General features: G+C 36.8%; 1 protein-coding gene across 15 annotated transcripts in view; it reads right to left on the bottom strand.

Moving 5' to 3' along the window:
• The window catches only part of CFH (complement factor H), a 482,162-nt gene extending 467,070 nt beyond the window's left edge, over nt 1–15,092 (bottom strand). For 2 of the 15 annotated variants that reach the window (XM_045165769.1, XM_044943234.2), the window contains exon 1: nt 14,673–15,084. In XM_045165769.1, the coding sequence (XP_045021704.1) occupies nt 14,673–14,730 (58 nt within the window). In that variant the 5' untranslated portion in view covers nt 14,731–15,084. Of the gene's footprint in view, nt 1–14,672 lie in introns of all 15 variants that reach the window. The other 13 variants (XM_045165765.1, XM_045165763.1, XM_045165761.1 and 10 more) reach the window with 11 other exon arrangements.
• Between the last annotated feature and the right edge of the window lie 680 nt (nt 15,093–15,772).

Raw genomic sequence — 15,772 nt, 5'->3', positions numbered from 1 at the left:
GGAGAAAGAATAGGCTACCCACTCCAGTATTCTTGGGCTTCGCTGGTGACTCAGACGGTAAAGAATTCACTGCAATGTGGGAGACCTGGGTTCAGTTCCTGGGTTGGGATGATCCCCTAGAGGAGGGCATAGCAACCCACTCCATGGTCTTATCTGGAGAGTCCCCATGGACAGAGAAGCCTGATGGGCTACAGTCCATAGGGTCACAGAGTTGGACATGACTGAGAGATTAAGCACAGCACAGCACATTCTTTCTCAAATTCAGGAAATATTAGGCACTATTCTAAGGTTTGAAGAAACAACAATGGATATGGAGACAAAGTGTTGTCACTCTAGTAAGGAAGTTATTGAATATGTATTCAAAGAGATGACATATCGAGGTGTCTGAAATCTTCATCAAGATCTTGTACAGTCTGCTCTACCACCAATTCTATATAATCTCTTGAACCTCAGTAACCTTGGGGCTGGAGCAGTCAAGTATATGTGTAAATGTGATTGACAATCTCAAATTGAAACCCACTCTGGCACTCTAGCAATTAGAAACCACTGAAGATAAAAAGGAATAAAATCGAATCCCTAGTTTTCTCAGAAAACTGTCATTAGGAAACTCATGAATTGAGGAAATAAATTGTAAAAAGTATACACATATTAGCATGTTTTTAATTAAAATTCTATTTCTGAAGATTTAATCTATACAAAATTCAAAGGAAAATTATCTGCAAAATTATTTGCCACACAAAAGCACTTCTTGCAATAACAAAAGCACTAACACAACCAAAAGAAAAATACAGGAGGATGATAGAACATTTTCTTAAGAATGACTGATAACATAACCATTACTAAAATCAAAGACATCACAATTAAGTGTAAGTGATGTTTTTGGACAAATTTCAATGACAAAAATGTAAAGGGAATGACACCTGATTTTGTAGAAAAAGAAATGTTATAAATATATTAAATAAAATTAGAGGTATAGATGACTAAAGCAATTTGATAAAGAATCTTAAAAATGCTCATGTAAATTAAAGAATTTCAAACAGAAAAAAGATCCTAAAGCAATAATGAAAGTTTTTCTAAGATTCTTATGTACAAGATATTTATTCCAACATTTTCATAGTGGAAAAAATAAGATATGTTAATGTGAATATTGTCATATTGTGGTACATTTACCTGAGGAAATATTTTATGGTTTTTGAAAATTGTGTTTTGGGGAATATTTAATCATATGGCTAAATGTTAGCATAAAAGTAAGGGAGAAGGTATTATAGATTTTTTGTTTCTAATAAAGATATACTATAGTGATCAAGGATCAGAATGGTAAGTACTTAAAGCTGACTTTTCAGCAGCAGTAATGGAAACCAGAAGTTGTTAACTTATCACTTCTATGTGCATAAAGCAATAATTGTCTACTTAGAATTCTACATAAAGGAACAATTTTTTTAAGGTTGAAGATTTCAATTAATAGAATGTGAGAGAATTTGCTTTATAGATTCACATTAAGGGAAAATGAAATATGTACTTTAGAAAAAGGAAAACTATCTCAGGTATAAGGTTTGTAATGAAAGAAAAACAAAAACAGTACCTAAACAAGTCTAAGAGAATACCAATTGTGAAACAATAAAACTATAGTTTTGTGTAATTTAAAATACATATATACTCATACACACATACATATACATAAAATACAGAACAACCATGTGTTAACTGAGAGAAGAGAACAGAAAATGAAGGATATAACTTGAAGGATAACAATGTCCAGAGGAATGAAGAGATATGAATCAGCTGTGATAGCTTTGATGCGGGGTCAGCGTGACTGGGCATCCATCCTCAGTTATTTAAACCAACACTAATCTAGGTACTGCTGAGAAGCTATATGACCAGATATAATCCTAAACACTTAATTTTAAACAAGCTGATTATCCTGGATAACTGGTGTGAGCCTGATTAAATCACTTGAATGGCTTTTAAAGCAGCACTGAACCTGATCCAAAAGAGAGAAGAAACTGTACTGTGGACTCAGCTTCCTTACCTGTGCTCCACCCTTTCTGACAGCCAGCCCTATGAAGTTTAGACCTACTTACAGTGCAGGCTTCCCTGGTGTTTCCAAGGTAAGAATCTGCCTGCTGCTGCTGCTAAGTCGCTTCAGTCGTGTCCGGCTCTGTGAGACCCCATAGACGGCAGCCCACTAGGCTCCCCTGTCCATGGGATTCTCCAGGCAAGAACACTGGAGTGGCTTGCCATTTCCTTCTCCAATGCATGAAAGTGAAAAAATAAAGTGAAGTCACTCAGTCGTGTCCAACTCCTAGCAACCCCATGGACTGCAGCCCACCAGGCCCCTCCGTCCATGGGATTTGCCAGGCAAGAGTACTGGAGTGGGTTGCCATTGCCTTCTCCGATCTGCCTGCTAATGCAAGAAATGTGGGTTTGATCCCTGATCTGGGAAGATCCCATAGAGAAGGAAATAGCAATTCATAAAAGACTCTGAAATGCAGTACTTGAATGCAATCTCAAAAATGACAGACTGATCTCTGATCATTTCCAAGGCAAACCATACAATATCACAGTAATACAAATCTATGCCCTGACCAGTAATGCTGAAGAGGCTGAAGTTGAATGGTTTAATGAAGACCTACAAGACCTTCTAGAAGTAACACCCAAAAAAGATGTCCTTTTCATTATAGGGGACTGGAATGCAAAAGTACCAGGTCAAGAAACACCTGGAGTAACAGGCAAATTTGTCCTTGGAATACAGAATGAAGCAGGGAAAAGGCTAATAGAGTTTTGCCAAGAGAATGCACTGGTCATAGCAAACACCCTGTTCCAACAACACAAGAGAAGACTCTATACATGAACATCACCAGATGGTCAACACCGAAATCAGATTGATTATATTCTTTGCAGCCAAAGATGAAGAAGCTCTATGCAGTCAGCAAAAACAAGACCGGGATTGACTGTGGCTCAGATCATGAACTGCTTATTGCCAAATTCAGACTTAAATTGAAGAAAGTAGGGAAAACCACAAGACCATTCAGGTATGACCTAAATCAAATCCCTTACAATTATACAGTGGAAGTGAGAAATAGATTTAAGGGATTACATATGACAGAGTGCCTGAAGAACTATGGACAGAGGTTCATGACTTTGTACAGGAGACAAGGATCAAGACCACCCCCAAGAAAAAGAAATGCAAAAAAGCAAAGTGGCTGTCTGAGGAGGCCTTAAAAATAGCTTTGAAAAGAAGAGAAGCCAAAAGCAAGGGAGAAAAGGAAAGACATACCCATTTGAATGCAGAGTTCTAAAGAATAGCAAGGAGAGATAAGAAAGCCTTTCTCAGTGATCAGTGAAAAGAAACAAAGGAAAACAATAGAATGAGAAAGACTAGCTATCTCTTCAAGAAAATCAGAGATACCAAGGGAACATTTCATGCAAAGGTGAGCACAATAAAGGACAGAAATGGTACGGACGTAACAGAAGCAGAAGATATTAAGAAGAGGTGGCAAGAATACACCGAAGAACTATACAAAAAAGATTTTCACAACCCAGATAACCATGATGATTTGATCACTCACCTAGATCCAAACATCTTGCAATGTAAAGTCAAGTGGGCCTTAGGAAACATCACTATGAAGACAGCTAGTGGAGGTGATGGAATTCCAGTTGAGCTATTTCAAATCCTAAAAGATGGTGCAGTGAAAGTGCTGCACTCAATCTGCCAGCAAATTTGGAAAAACTCAGCAGTGGCCACAGGACCGGAAAAGGTCAGTTTTCATGCCAATGCCAAAGAAAGGCAATGCCAAAGAATGCTCAAACTACCGCACAATTGCCCTCATCTCACATGCTAGTAGAGTAATGCTCAAAATTCAACAAGCTAGAGTTCAACAGTACATGAACCATGAACCTCCAGATGTTCAAGCTGGATTTAGAAAAGGCAGAGGAATCAGAGATCAAATGGCTAACATCCGCTGGATCATCAAAAAAGCAAAAGAGTTTCAGAAAAACATCTACTTCTGCTTTATTGCCTATGCCAAAAAGCCTTTGACTGTGTGGATCACAACAAACTGTGGGAAATTCTTTAACAGATGGGAATGCCAGACCACCCGACCTGCCTCTTGAGAAATCTGTATGCAGGTCAGGAAGCAACAGTTAGAACTGGACATGGAACAGCAGACTGGTTCCAAACAGAAAAAGGAGTACGTCAAGGTTTTATATTATCACTCTACTTATTTAACTTCTATGCAGTGTACATCATGAGAAACGCTGGGCTGGAGGAAGCACAGCTGGAATCAAGATTACTGGGAGAAACATCAATAACCTCAGATATACAGATGACACCACCCTTATGGCAGAAATTGAAGAAGAATTAAAGAGCCTCTTGATGAAAGTGAAAGAGGAGAGTGAAAAAGTTGGCTTAAAACTCACCATTCAGAAAACTAAGATCATGGCATCCAGTCCCATCACTTCATGGCAAATAGATGGGGAAACAGTGGAAACAGTTGCAGACTTTTATTTTGGGGGGCTCCAAAATCACTTCAGATGGTGACTGCAGCCATGAAATTAAAAGATGCTTGCTCCTTGGAAGGAAAGTTATGACCAACCTAGATAGCATATTCAAAAGCAGAGACATTACTTTGCCTACAAAGGTCTGTCTAGTCAAAACTATGGTTTTCCAATAGTCATGTAAGGATCTGAGAGTTGGACTATAAAGAAAGCTGAGCACTGAAGAATTGATGCTTTTGAACTGTGGTGTTGGAAAGACTCTTGAGAGTCCCTTGGACTGCAAGGAGATCCAACCAGTCCATTCTGAAGGAGATCAGCCCTGGGATTTCTTTGGAAGGACTGATGCTAAAGCTGAAACTCCAATACTTTGGCCACCTCATGCGAAGAGTTGACTCATTGGAAAAGACTCTGATGCTGGGAGGGATTGGGGGCAAGAGGAGAAGGGGACGGCAGAGGATGAGATGGCTGGATGGCATCACTGACTCGATGGACGTGAGTCTGAGTGAACTCCGGGACTTGGTGATGGACAGGGAGGCCTGGCGTGCTGCGATTCATGGGGTCGCAAAAAGTTGGACATGACTGAGCGACTGATCTGATCTGATCTGATCAGATGCTGGGAAAGATCGAAGGCAGGAGGATAAGGGGATGACAGAGGATGAGATAGTTGGATGGCATCATCGACTCGATGGACATGGGTTTGAGTCATCTCCATGAGTTGGTAATGGACAGGAAAGCCTGGTGTGCTGCAGCCCATGGGGTCGCAAAGAGTTGGACATGATTGAGAGACTGAACTGAACTGAAGAGCTATTTTATTCCTAGGAATACACTAAACTAGATTTTCACGTATGGTAATACTTTATAGTCATATGTATTTTTTCATAATTAAAAATGGAAATAACCTCAACGTCTGTCAACTATTGAATGGATTGAAATTTGTGTATATTTCTGCATTTCAATATCACACCAATGCCACAAAATGGTACAGAAACAAATGATAGCAATCACATGAAGTAAGAAGACATCAAATGTTACAAAATTATTTCATCTACATAATATTCAAGAACAAGCATATATAAGAGGGATGTGTACATAAACCTTTAAAAACTATGAAGGAAGAGCAAAAATATAATTACCATAAATATTAAAATAATGTTTTCTTCTGGAAGAAAGGAAAGAGTATTAATCCAAAAGAAACCCAAGGGTATGTTGGGGATGCTCAGAAAGCTCTATTTGTTTCCATGGGGAGTTAGAATTATTTTTAATACAGCACACATATTTTATCCACTCATATACTTCACAATAAAGGTATTATGTAATAGAATCTGCCTATACCATATGATTCTTATTTTCTGAAAAAAGTAATTCATTAACAATATGACATATAAAGAGAGGAATAGATATAATTAATAATGAAGCTAATGTCTACTTATTATAATTGATAATCTTTTCAAAACTTCTTTCTACTTAATTTAGATATAACTACTCTCGATTTTCGGAGAAGGCACTGGCACCCCACTCCAGTACTTTTGCATGGAAAATCCCATGGATGGAGGAGCCTGGTAGACTGCAGTCCATGGGGTCGCTAGGAGTGGGACATGACTGTGTAACTTTCAAGTAGACAACCTGAGCGACTTCACTTTCACTTTTCACTTTCATGCATTGGAGAAGGAAATGGCAACCCACTCCAGTGTTCTTGTCTGGAGAATCCTAGGGACGGGGGAGCCTGGTTGGGCTGCTGTCTCTGGGGTCGCACAGAGTCGGACACGACTGAAGCGACTTAGCAGCAGCAGCACTCTCAATATTAGGATGATTTCATTAGTATATGCTCAACACATTACTTAAAAATGGCAAAGTCAAAAATACTTCTCACCATATTTATTTGTTGATATTATTTTCATTGCTAAACTTCGTTTCTTAGTTGGTTTTATAATAATGGTCTAACATTCTATTCTAGAATTTCTTTTCATAAAGACAAGGGGAAAAAATAATCTACTGAGCTGGATCCCATTTTGAAAACTTTCTACATTTCATGAAACAGAAAGTTCACATGAAAATTCATTTTTCTGTAATATATAACACTTATGTGGGCTTTCATATGCGCTAGTTTTTCCTTGACGTTTTTGCAAATGTGTGGCACATCTGTTAGGGAACTTTTGTGAGTCCACATTAGTTTCGTTTTCTAAAATTTAAGTAAACATACTTTCTCTCCACTAGATGGTGCGAACACCCCACCATAAAACAATACAAACTGCCTTTACCTCTACCTACCAGCGCCCCCTCCCTCTCCCCAAGAAGCCTGAGCTTTTGGTTTTGCTTTTTCAAATTAAAGATCCTTTTTTTAATAACATGGAAATTTTGTGTTTAAGTACAGGATAATTCCACTTTCTAAATTCAGATCCACTTCGTGGCATTTAGGTTACCGGAAAAATTAATCTACCGAATTCCAAATGTAGATGGCCAGCATCACGAGTGGAGCACCAATTTTCACTAATATACTAACATTCTGACAAAATTAGTTCCTATCCTTTCCTTATGCTCATGCAAGGAAAAAGTAAAATTTTCTTATCCATTAACTTATTCAATTTAAATGATTTTTATTAAAGCAATGCAGTTACACGAAGGATATTTATCCCTCTGTTACTTGCTTTCAACAACCAGACATGAAAGACAAGAATACATCACTTTCATAAAATCTTCCTACTAGCTTCTCACAATATTTACTCTATGTAGACATATTTACTATAAAAAGAGTTCTCATACTGATTATACTTCACATGATACTAAAGCCCCTGGTGCTTTTTCCATGAACTTTTTTTTTTTTTTTTTCTTTTAGTAGATGAATCATTTACTTGAATGAGTTCAGGACTCTGAAAGAATAAATTTTAAATTTTATACTTAACCACTATGGTACAGCCATTGTGGAAAACAGTTTAGCAGTTCCCCAAAAAGTTAAACAGTGTTAACATATGATTCAGCAGTTCCCAGGTGGCGCTAGTGTAAAGAAGCCAATGCAGGAGCCAATACAGGAGACGTAAGGGGCATGAGTTAGATTCCTGGGTCAAGAAGATCTTCTGAATAAGGGCATGGCAACCCCCTCCAGTATTCTTGCTTGGAAAATCCCATGGACAGAGGAGCCTAGAGGGCTACAGTCCATTGGGTCACAAACAGTTGGACACAATTGAATTAACTTAGCACACCAAGTGTGCAACTCAACTTCTAGGTATGGAACCAAAAGAAATGAAAGCAGGGACCCGAAGAGATACTTGCATACCAATATTCAAAGGAGCACAAGAACCAAACAATGGAAATATCCCAGTGTCCATCAATAGACAAATGGATATAGCAGATATATAATGGAATATTACTCAGCCTTATAAACGAAGGATACTTTGATACATGCTAAATCTTGAAAACATTATGCTAACTGAAAAAACAGACACATCCAAGAACTTTAAATGGCATCTCTTGTCTCCATGAGAAAAAGATATTACCATCAACCACACTGTTTTTTCATCTTTCCACTGCCATCTCTAAAATGTTAGTTCTGATTAGCATCATCTGTCAGCTTGATGATAACTCAACCTGCTAACTAGTCCCCAAGCTCCCCTCTCACATTAGCATCAGAGCCACAAGTGATTTTTGCAAATTTGGTCATGTCGCTTCTGGGATTAAAATTCCCCTGACTTCTCCTTATCCTTGTATGTCTCCTGCCCTTGGCTTTAGAATTTGTATTTGGCTCTTGTCATTCTCTGATTTCATCTTATCACCTCCATCATTTATTCACAATGCCAAAGCCACCATAGTTTGATTGTTTATATTTAGTTGAACATCTCAAATGAATTTTGTCCCCTTAGGCCTTTTGCACATGTTGTTTCACTCCTCAGTCTCTTTAACCTCAGGCACTTAGTGACTAGCTGTCTCATCTTTCAGGCTCTATTCATATGTTGCTTCCTCCAAGGGATCCACTTATCTCTAGGCTCCAAGACCCACTGGACACCCCACTACCCCTTCTGTGTCATGTTCCTTCAGTCCCTGCTTCGTTTTCTTCACAACGTAATTCATGATTCAAAGTTATGTTTATGTTTACTAGAATTTCATCTGTCCTCCTATCAAAATGTAACTTCCCAGAGAATAAGGACTATCACAACAATCGTGGGGACACATATGAAAAAAGAAAGGGGAGAAAAACAGCACACACGATACTCAATTTTACCCATATTATTTGGACAAGCTCAATTGATTAAAGAATTAGAAATATGGAAAGTGATTGGATTCCTCTGGCTTTCCAGGGCTACTTTTAGTCCTTTGAGTACACATTTGAATCTTCTTAAAATCAATATCCTCCTTGTCAACCCTCACCTGGTTAACTCCCATTCAACTGTCAGAACCTACTCATGAAAAATGTCAGACTGGATGAAGCACAAGCTGGAATCCATATTGCAGGAAGAAATATCAATAACCTCAGATATGCAGCTAACACCACCATTAAGGCAGAAAGTGAAGAGGAATTAAAGAGCCTCTTGATGAGAGTGAAAGAGGAGAGTTAAAAAGCTGGTTTCAAACTCAACATTCAAAAACTGAAGATCATGGCATCTGATTCCATCACTTCATGGGAAATAGATGGGGAAAAAAATGGAAAAACTGACAGACTTTATTTTCTTTCTTTCTTTTTTTTTTTTTTACTCTTTTGCAATTTTTTTTAGTTTTTATTATTTTATTTTATTTTTAATTTATTATTATTATTATTATTTTTACTTTACAATATTGTATTGGTTTTGCCATACATCAACATGCATTCTTGGGCTTCAAAATCACTGCAGATGGTGACTGCAGCCATGAAATTAAAAGACACTTGCTCCTTGAACGAAAAGCTAAGACAAACATAGACAGCCTATTAAAAAGCATAGGCATTACTTTGCCAACAAAGATCCGTCTAGTCAAAGCTATGGTTTTTCCAGTAGTCATGTATGGATGTGAGAGTTGAACCATAAAGAAAGTTGAGTGCCGAAGAATTAATGCTTTTGAATTGCAGTATTGGAGAAGACTCTTGAGAGTTCCTTGGACAGCAAGGTCAAACCAGTCAATCCTAAAGGAAATCAATCCTGAATATTCATTGGAAGGACTGATGTTGTAGCTGAAGCTCCAATACCTTGGCCACCTGATGTGAAGAACTGACTCCTTGGAAAAGACCCTGATGCTGGGAAAGACTGAAGGCAGGAGGAGAAGGGGATGACAGGGTAGAGATGGTTGGATGGCATCACCGACTCAATGGGCAAGAGTTTCAGCAAGATCATGCTGAGTTGGTGATGGACAGGGAAGCCTGGTGTGCTGCAGTCCATGGGATCACAAAGAGTCGGACGCAACTGAACTGCACTGAACTGAATGGATAACCTGGAGAAAAGGCATCGTAGATGGGAGCAAAAGTAAAAGATAAGACAAGGGTACAAATCTTTAGTACTCTGTCGCATGAACCCAAAAAATTTAGCATCTGTAAAATTCCATTCTACATTTTGTTTATGGGTCCTATATTTGAATTTATTTTATACTTTTTGAAGTTAAGAATCACTTTAATTTAGTTCAGAAAACTTCAGAAAACCTTTGAAGGAACATTTCTATAATCACTTTTCTATCTATTAAATTTCTGGTTAACAAGGTTTAGGGGAAACTTGGCTCTCTCAGTCAAAATGTCAAAACAAATAAAAGTACTCTGTCAAATCTTTTTACTTGTATTATTTTGGGGATTTTTTTCCTGTTCCATTACTTTACTTTCTCTGAACCATTTTTATAATGTTTCCTTTTAGTCTTAAGCTAAAATGCAACACTATTTTTTCAGTGACATCATGTCCCTTTTAAGCACTATGTCCTGAGACTGGTTCAAGATGTTAAGAAATGGGTAAAGTGCACATTAGTTAAGTGACCACAGGACAGGTTACTTGGCAGAATCTCAGGGCAGGCAGGTGGGGGATGGTGTGTGAGGTGAGAAGGGGGAGGAGGTGAGCTGAGAAGAAGGAAACATGGCCAAAAGTGAAGGACCATCACAGACTAAGGGAATAAAAATGGGTCAACTCAGACTGAGGCTCAAGCCCTAGCCATAAAGGCCCCCAGATAAAGAATGCCTCCTTATCTGTGCTTCCACTTGTATTTGAAAACATACTTCATTTTGATATTTGGCAAAATTAATACAATTATGTAAAATTTTTAAATAAAATAAAATTTTAAAAAAGTGAAAAAAAATAAAAAGAAAAAATAAAAAAAGAAAACATACTTCGAGCTAAGAATAATTTTAGCAATACTTAAATAATTTAGTTTTAGTTTAAAATTGCATGCTAAGTCAGTTCAGTTGTGTTCAACTCTGTGTGACCCTATTGGCTATAGACCTCCAGACTCTTCTGTCAATGGAATTCTCCAGGCAAGAATACTGGAGTGGGTTGCTATGCCCTCCTCCAGGGGATTTTTCCAACCGAGGGATTTAATGCGCATTTCTTGTCTCCTGCAATGGCAAGCGGGTTCTTTACAACTAGCGCCACTTGGGAAGCCCCTAGTTTAAAATTACGTGCAGGCAAAAGAGTAGAATGTGCATTCCCAGGCTGGACCTAAACTTAAAATCAGCAAGGCTTTCCCTCTCCTGGCCACCCTGGGGGCGTTTGTTCCACCCTTTGTCAAAGCACCCAGAGAGCACTTCCTCCATCAGATCTTCCTTCCTGGAAACACCTCATCTTCCAAATTGCTTATTCTGTTCTTACCTTCATTTGTTGCTACCCTTTGCCCACTAAAACTGTTGCAGAAAACTTATTATCATGTAATTCACAGTAAATCATGATGACTAAATTTAACTACCTCAACTCTTACTCACATATGGCCTTCCACATAAATTTCAGACTGTTGAATTTATGGTATTATTAATATGTACATTTTAAGAGAACAGAAGATATTGAAGAAAACTTTTCTATTGCTCTACTTTAAGTCACACCATGTAGGTAAACACTCACACTACTAAATCTGAAAATGTGAGATTTTCTGGAGAGGATGGATTCTTACTTATCACACTAGAATTGAAACAAAGAGTTTAGTTTTCTAGATTAGATAACTATATGTGACATTCACATCTATCCTTATAAAAGAGCAATTGTTATTAATTTATAATTAATTCTTATGTCAGATATTTTTGCATTAAAAAGTATTTTTATGAATTTATAATTAATTTTTATGATCACAGTATCAAATTTTTTACATTAGATTTAACTGTGATTCAAAACCACCTTGTACTTGAAGCAGTAAAATATATTAAAAAAATAAGTTCTCCTCTCTGTGTTGGAATAGAATCTCTCTGATATGTAACATATTTCAGGTCCTGAAAGAATGCTTTTACCCTTTTAACCTCCAGAATTAGAAAACACATATCTTGCCAAGCAACATAGCCATCATGCCTTGGACATGCTTCAGCTATGTTTTGATTTATTTACTTTAATCATCCTGGAATTTGGGGGCCATGGTTAATTTCAAAGCATATACACTTTTTGGATCTTAAAAGGTCTTCTTGAAAAATTGGTCACAAGATATTCCAGAAGGCAGAAACAATGTGTTATAACTGAGGAACTGTCATTCTAAACTCTGTAAATCTGACCAGATTCTTAGTAGCCTGGGATGATTCCCCCTGAAGCAACTCATGTTCTTGTTCAACTAAGGATGAAAATGCAGATAACCTACTGCATTTAAAAGGTACTACTTGGTCTCCAGTATAAAGGAAAAACTAATGGAGAGTTGAGCTTATAAATTCTTCCTGTTGGTTACTATTCCTCTTTAGTAGTGATTAGTATTGTTAAGAAATGTTCACTCCTAACAAGACAAAGACCATGTAGGAAATGCTGAAATGCTATATCTAGTTGAGTGAAGCCCATTGTGATGGCAGACACAACTGTCTTTTCTCAATGTCTCTACTTAGCATTTAGTATTCAATTCAGTATTTCTCAACCTCTCAATTTGTATTCTGTAGTTATTTCTACACAGGAGACAAAAAAAGAGGCAGATGTTGAGGTATATGTGTATATTTTTAAATGACTAAGGCCACTCTTTAATAAAATTCCTGTTAGGTATGCTAAACTGATGAAATTGATTGACATTTGAACTAACAGTTTCAGAAATATTTGGTGAACAAGCAGTAAAAGAGCAGTTCTATACCCACTGAAAAAGTGAAACTCACTCAGTCATGTCCGACTCTTTGTGATCCCATGGATTTATCCAGGCCAGAATACTGGAGTGGGTAGCCTATCCCTTCTCCAGGGGATCTTCCCAACCTAGGAATTGAACTGGGGTCTCCTGCATTGTAGGCAGATTCTTTACCAACTGAGCTATGAGGGAAGTCCCCATATGCACTGAAAGCTCATGTAATTTTTCTGTACTAACTTGTGCATTGGGGGTGTTTTTTGTGAAAACCATGAGGCTAACCTAAATATTACTTTAAATACTAAAGCTGTAGTTTATCTAGAATGTGACCAGGTTGATAGCCATTCTCACTGTAATGGGTATAGTGCTAATGCTCAGTTCATTAGTGGAAACTGATGTCACATTCAAACATACATCGATGAAACATAAAATACAAATGAAATGAGTCGGCTGGAATAAATTAGAGAGCAAGGAATTTAAATCAATGCTACTTAGTTTTTATCATTTATTCCTTGTAGCAAACAATTTTAATAATAATTCAAGTTCCACTTTGTTATCACTGAAACAGTTTAATAAAATTTAGCATCAATCCTTAGCTTTAAACATGAGCTAGAAACAAAACAAATCTTCCCTAGCTTGACAAATGCAGTAGACAGAAAACTTCAGCAAACAGGATGTCAATCGGGAAGCACTAAAAGTATTCTTATTAAAGAAAAAACAGAAATACTTGTGTAAAGAAAAAGATGCTTGGTATCGATAACATTACATTGTTCCAGAACTCTTTGCCAATGTAATCATCTCTTTGTATATTTTGTTGTAATATTAGTTATTATTGCAATATTTTTATGGATGGGGAAATGATTGTATACCTAGTTTAAAAAGTGGCTAAATATAAGGTTTATAAGCTAAAAATCAAGTAATCGCATATTAGCATGTATAACAAGAAAAGACTTTATTTTTAAAAAAGTCTTAAACACATTTGAGAAAATCTAAAAAAATTACTAAAGGATATAACTTAAAAAAAATAACTGTCTTTATTTTCTAGATTGAACTATATTCAAGAATAGGGGTTTTGTTTATTTGCTAATATTCCTCATTGCCTAGAGGTTGACTTGAAATAAGCATTTGATCAAAATTGGTTGACTTAGTGAAAAATGCTGGGAATTCATGAATGATAACTTAAAAAAAATGTCAATCAAATATCTATCCCATAATTGGTTACCTAAAATGAACTAGAAAATCAAATTTCCTCCACAAAGAAATTTTTTCATCTGTGAGGAAAAGTAATAGGGTTTAATTATCCAGAAATTTTCTTGTTGATATAAAGAAAAAAATCCTCCATGCAGATGTATTACTCCTAAAGGCTATTCTTCTAGAATATCTTATATACAACTTTTGAGGGAAAAAAAAACCCTATTGAGCAACTTTTACAAAGGTTGCATATGCAATTTTTTTTTCAAATTTATATATTTTCATTCTAATGATGCAAGTGGTGTTTGATTCCAAGACTTTTAAGGCCATCACAGTGTCAATTGTAAATGAAAAGTAAATTTTTCTTTAGAAAATTTTATCTGAGATAAGTCCTCTATCTGAAATAAGTCCAATCATTGTAATATGAAGGTTTTTATTTTCTAATTTATTTTCTTGTTCTGTATATGTTCACATACTTCTTAATACTTTCACATAAGGTGAAAATTCTAAGCAAAAAAAAAAAGATAAAGTGCATTCTATGATAATTGCAATTACGACATGTTACAGTTTTTTTTAATAATTATTTAAACATTTTATAAAATTTTATATTAAATAAAATTATGATGAATATTCAGATATGCCATTCAAATAAGCTGCTTATATTTTTTGACATTGTTCACAATGTCAAAAGTGTCTCACACAGGAGGCCACAGAACAGTAATGAAATCACATCTTCTAGACCAAGTTTTTCTTACTGCCATAAAAAGGATGTTAGCAAATGTTTTGCAATATAGGAAAAAAATAAAAAGCAAAACTCTTACCTTCTGCGACACAAACGGTCCACAACACAAGCCACACGATTTTTGCTGGAAATCTCATTTTGGAGACCCTTCAGGGCACATCTAGCATTGACAGTGCTCACCACTGTGTCAGGTTCTCCTCTGCTAAAAACTGTGAAAAGTGCAGGAAACCACTTGCTCCAAAAGCAAGTCGAAACACAGCTTGGGAAATAAAGGGATTGCTAGATGCCCCGCCCATCAGAAACTTTGCAAAGCGAAAGAAAAATCTCTGACAGGAGCCCCAGCAATGCCAGAGTTTGAACATGCACTCCCACAGAAAGTGAATGCCGTGACCTGCCCTTGATTTGTTTTTATAAACCCAGGCTAGTTCTCTGGAAATGTTCAGGTTCTTGGAATGTGCATAACTGGTAATACTCTCTGTATTTCATAAACCCTCCGATTAATCAGACCTATTCAGATCTACCATCTGTAACCTCAGGAGATTAAAAAAGAAATAAATAGAAGCTCTTTCAAATTCATTTACAGAACTCAAGGTTAGGCAATGCTTTCACAATCAAGACCCAGACAACAGGAATAGACTTTGCCAAGAATGCAAGTGCTGGCTGATTTGGAGACCTGCTTTTCCTGCAGTTCAAGAAATTAATCTTTTAAGGATTTGTTATAAATGTGTGTAAAGCAACAAGCTCACTCTCTTTAGGTACAAAAGAGTTTAATAATTCAAAATTCAAGAAATTGAAATGCTGAATATTTTAAACTTTGTACTGAAATATAATATACATAAAAAGACCTAAGCAAATGGTTTGCTGAATATAGAGAAAGTGAGGAAACACATGTTAAAAGCACCAGGTGAAGAACAGCTTCTCAGGAAAACCCCAGCACCCCACAAACCCCCTCCACCCCATCCTCCCATTCAACACTTTAGTCAACCCTCAATCCTGCCTGACTGTACCCTCTCCTGATTTCTGTGCACACGGGACAAATTTGCTGTTTTTTTTTTTTAATTTAATTTAATTTAATTTTTTAACTTTACAATATTGTATTGGTTTTGCCATATATCAAAATGAATCCGCCTCAGGTATACATGTGTTCCCCACCCTGAACCCTCCTCCCTCCTCCCTCCC

The sequence above is a fragment of the Bubalus bubalis genome, chromosome 5 (genome assembly GCF_019923935.1).
Source record: "Bubalus bubalis isolate 160015118507 breed Murrah chromosome 5, NDDB_SH_1, whole genome shotgun sequence".
NCBI classification, from domain to species: Eukaryota; Metazoa; Chordata; class Mammalia; order Artiodactyla; family Bovidae; genus Bubalus; species Bubalus bubalis.
Note: the sequence above shows the minus strand (reverse complement) of the source record. Positions and strands in the feature narration are given on the sequence as shown.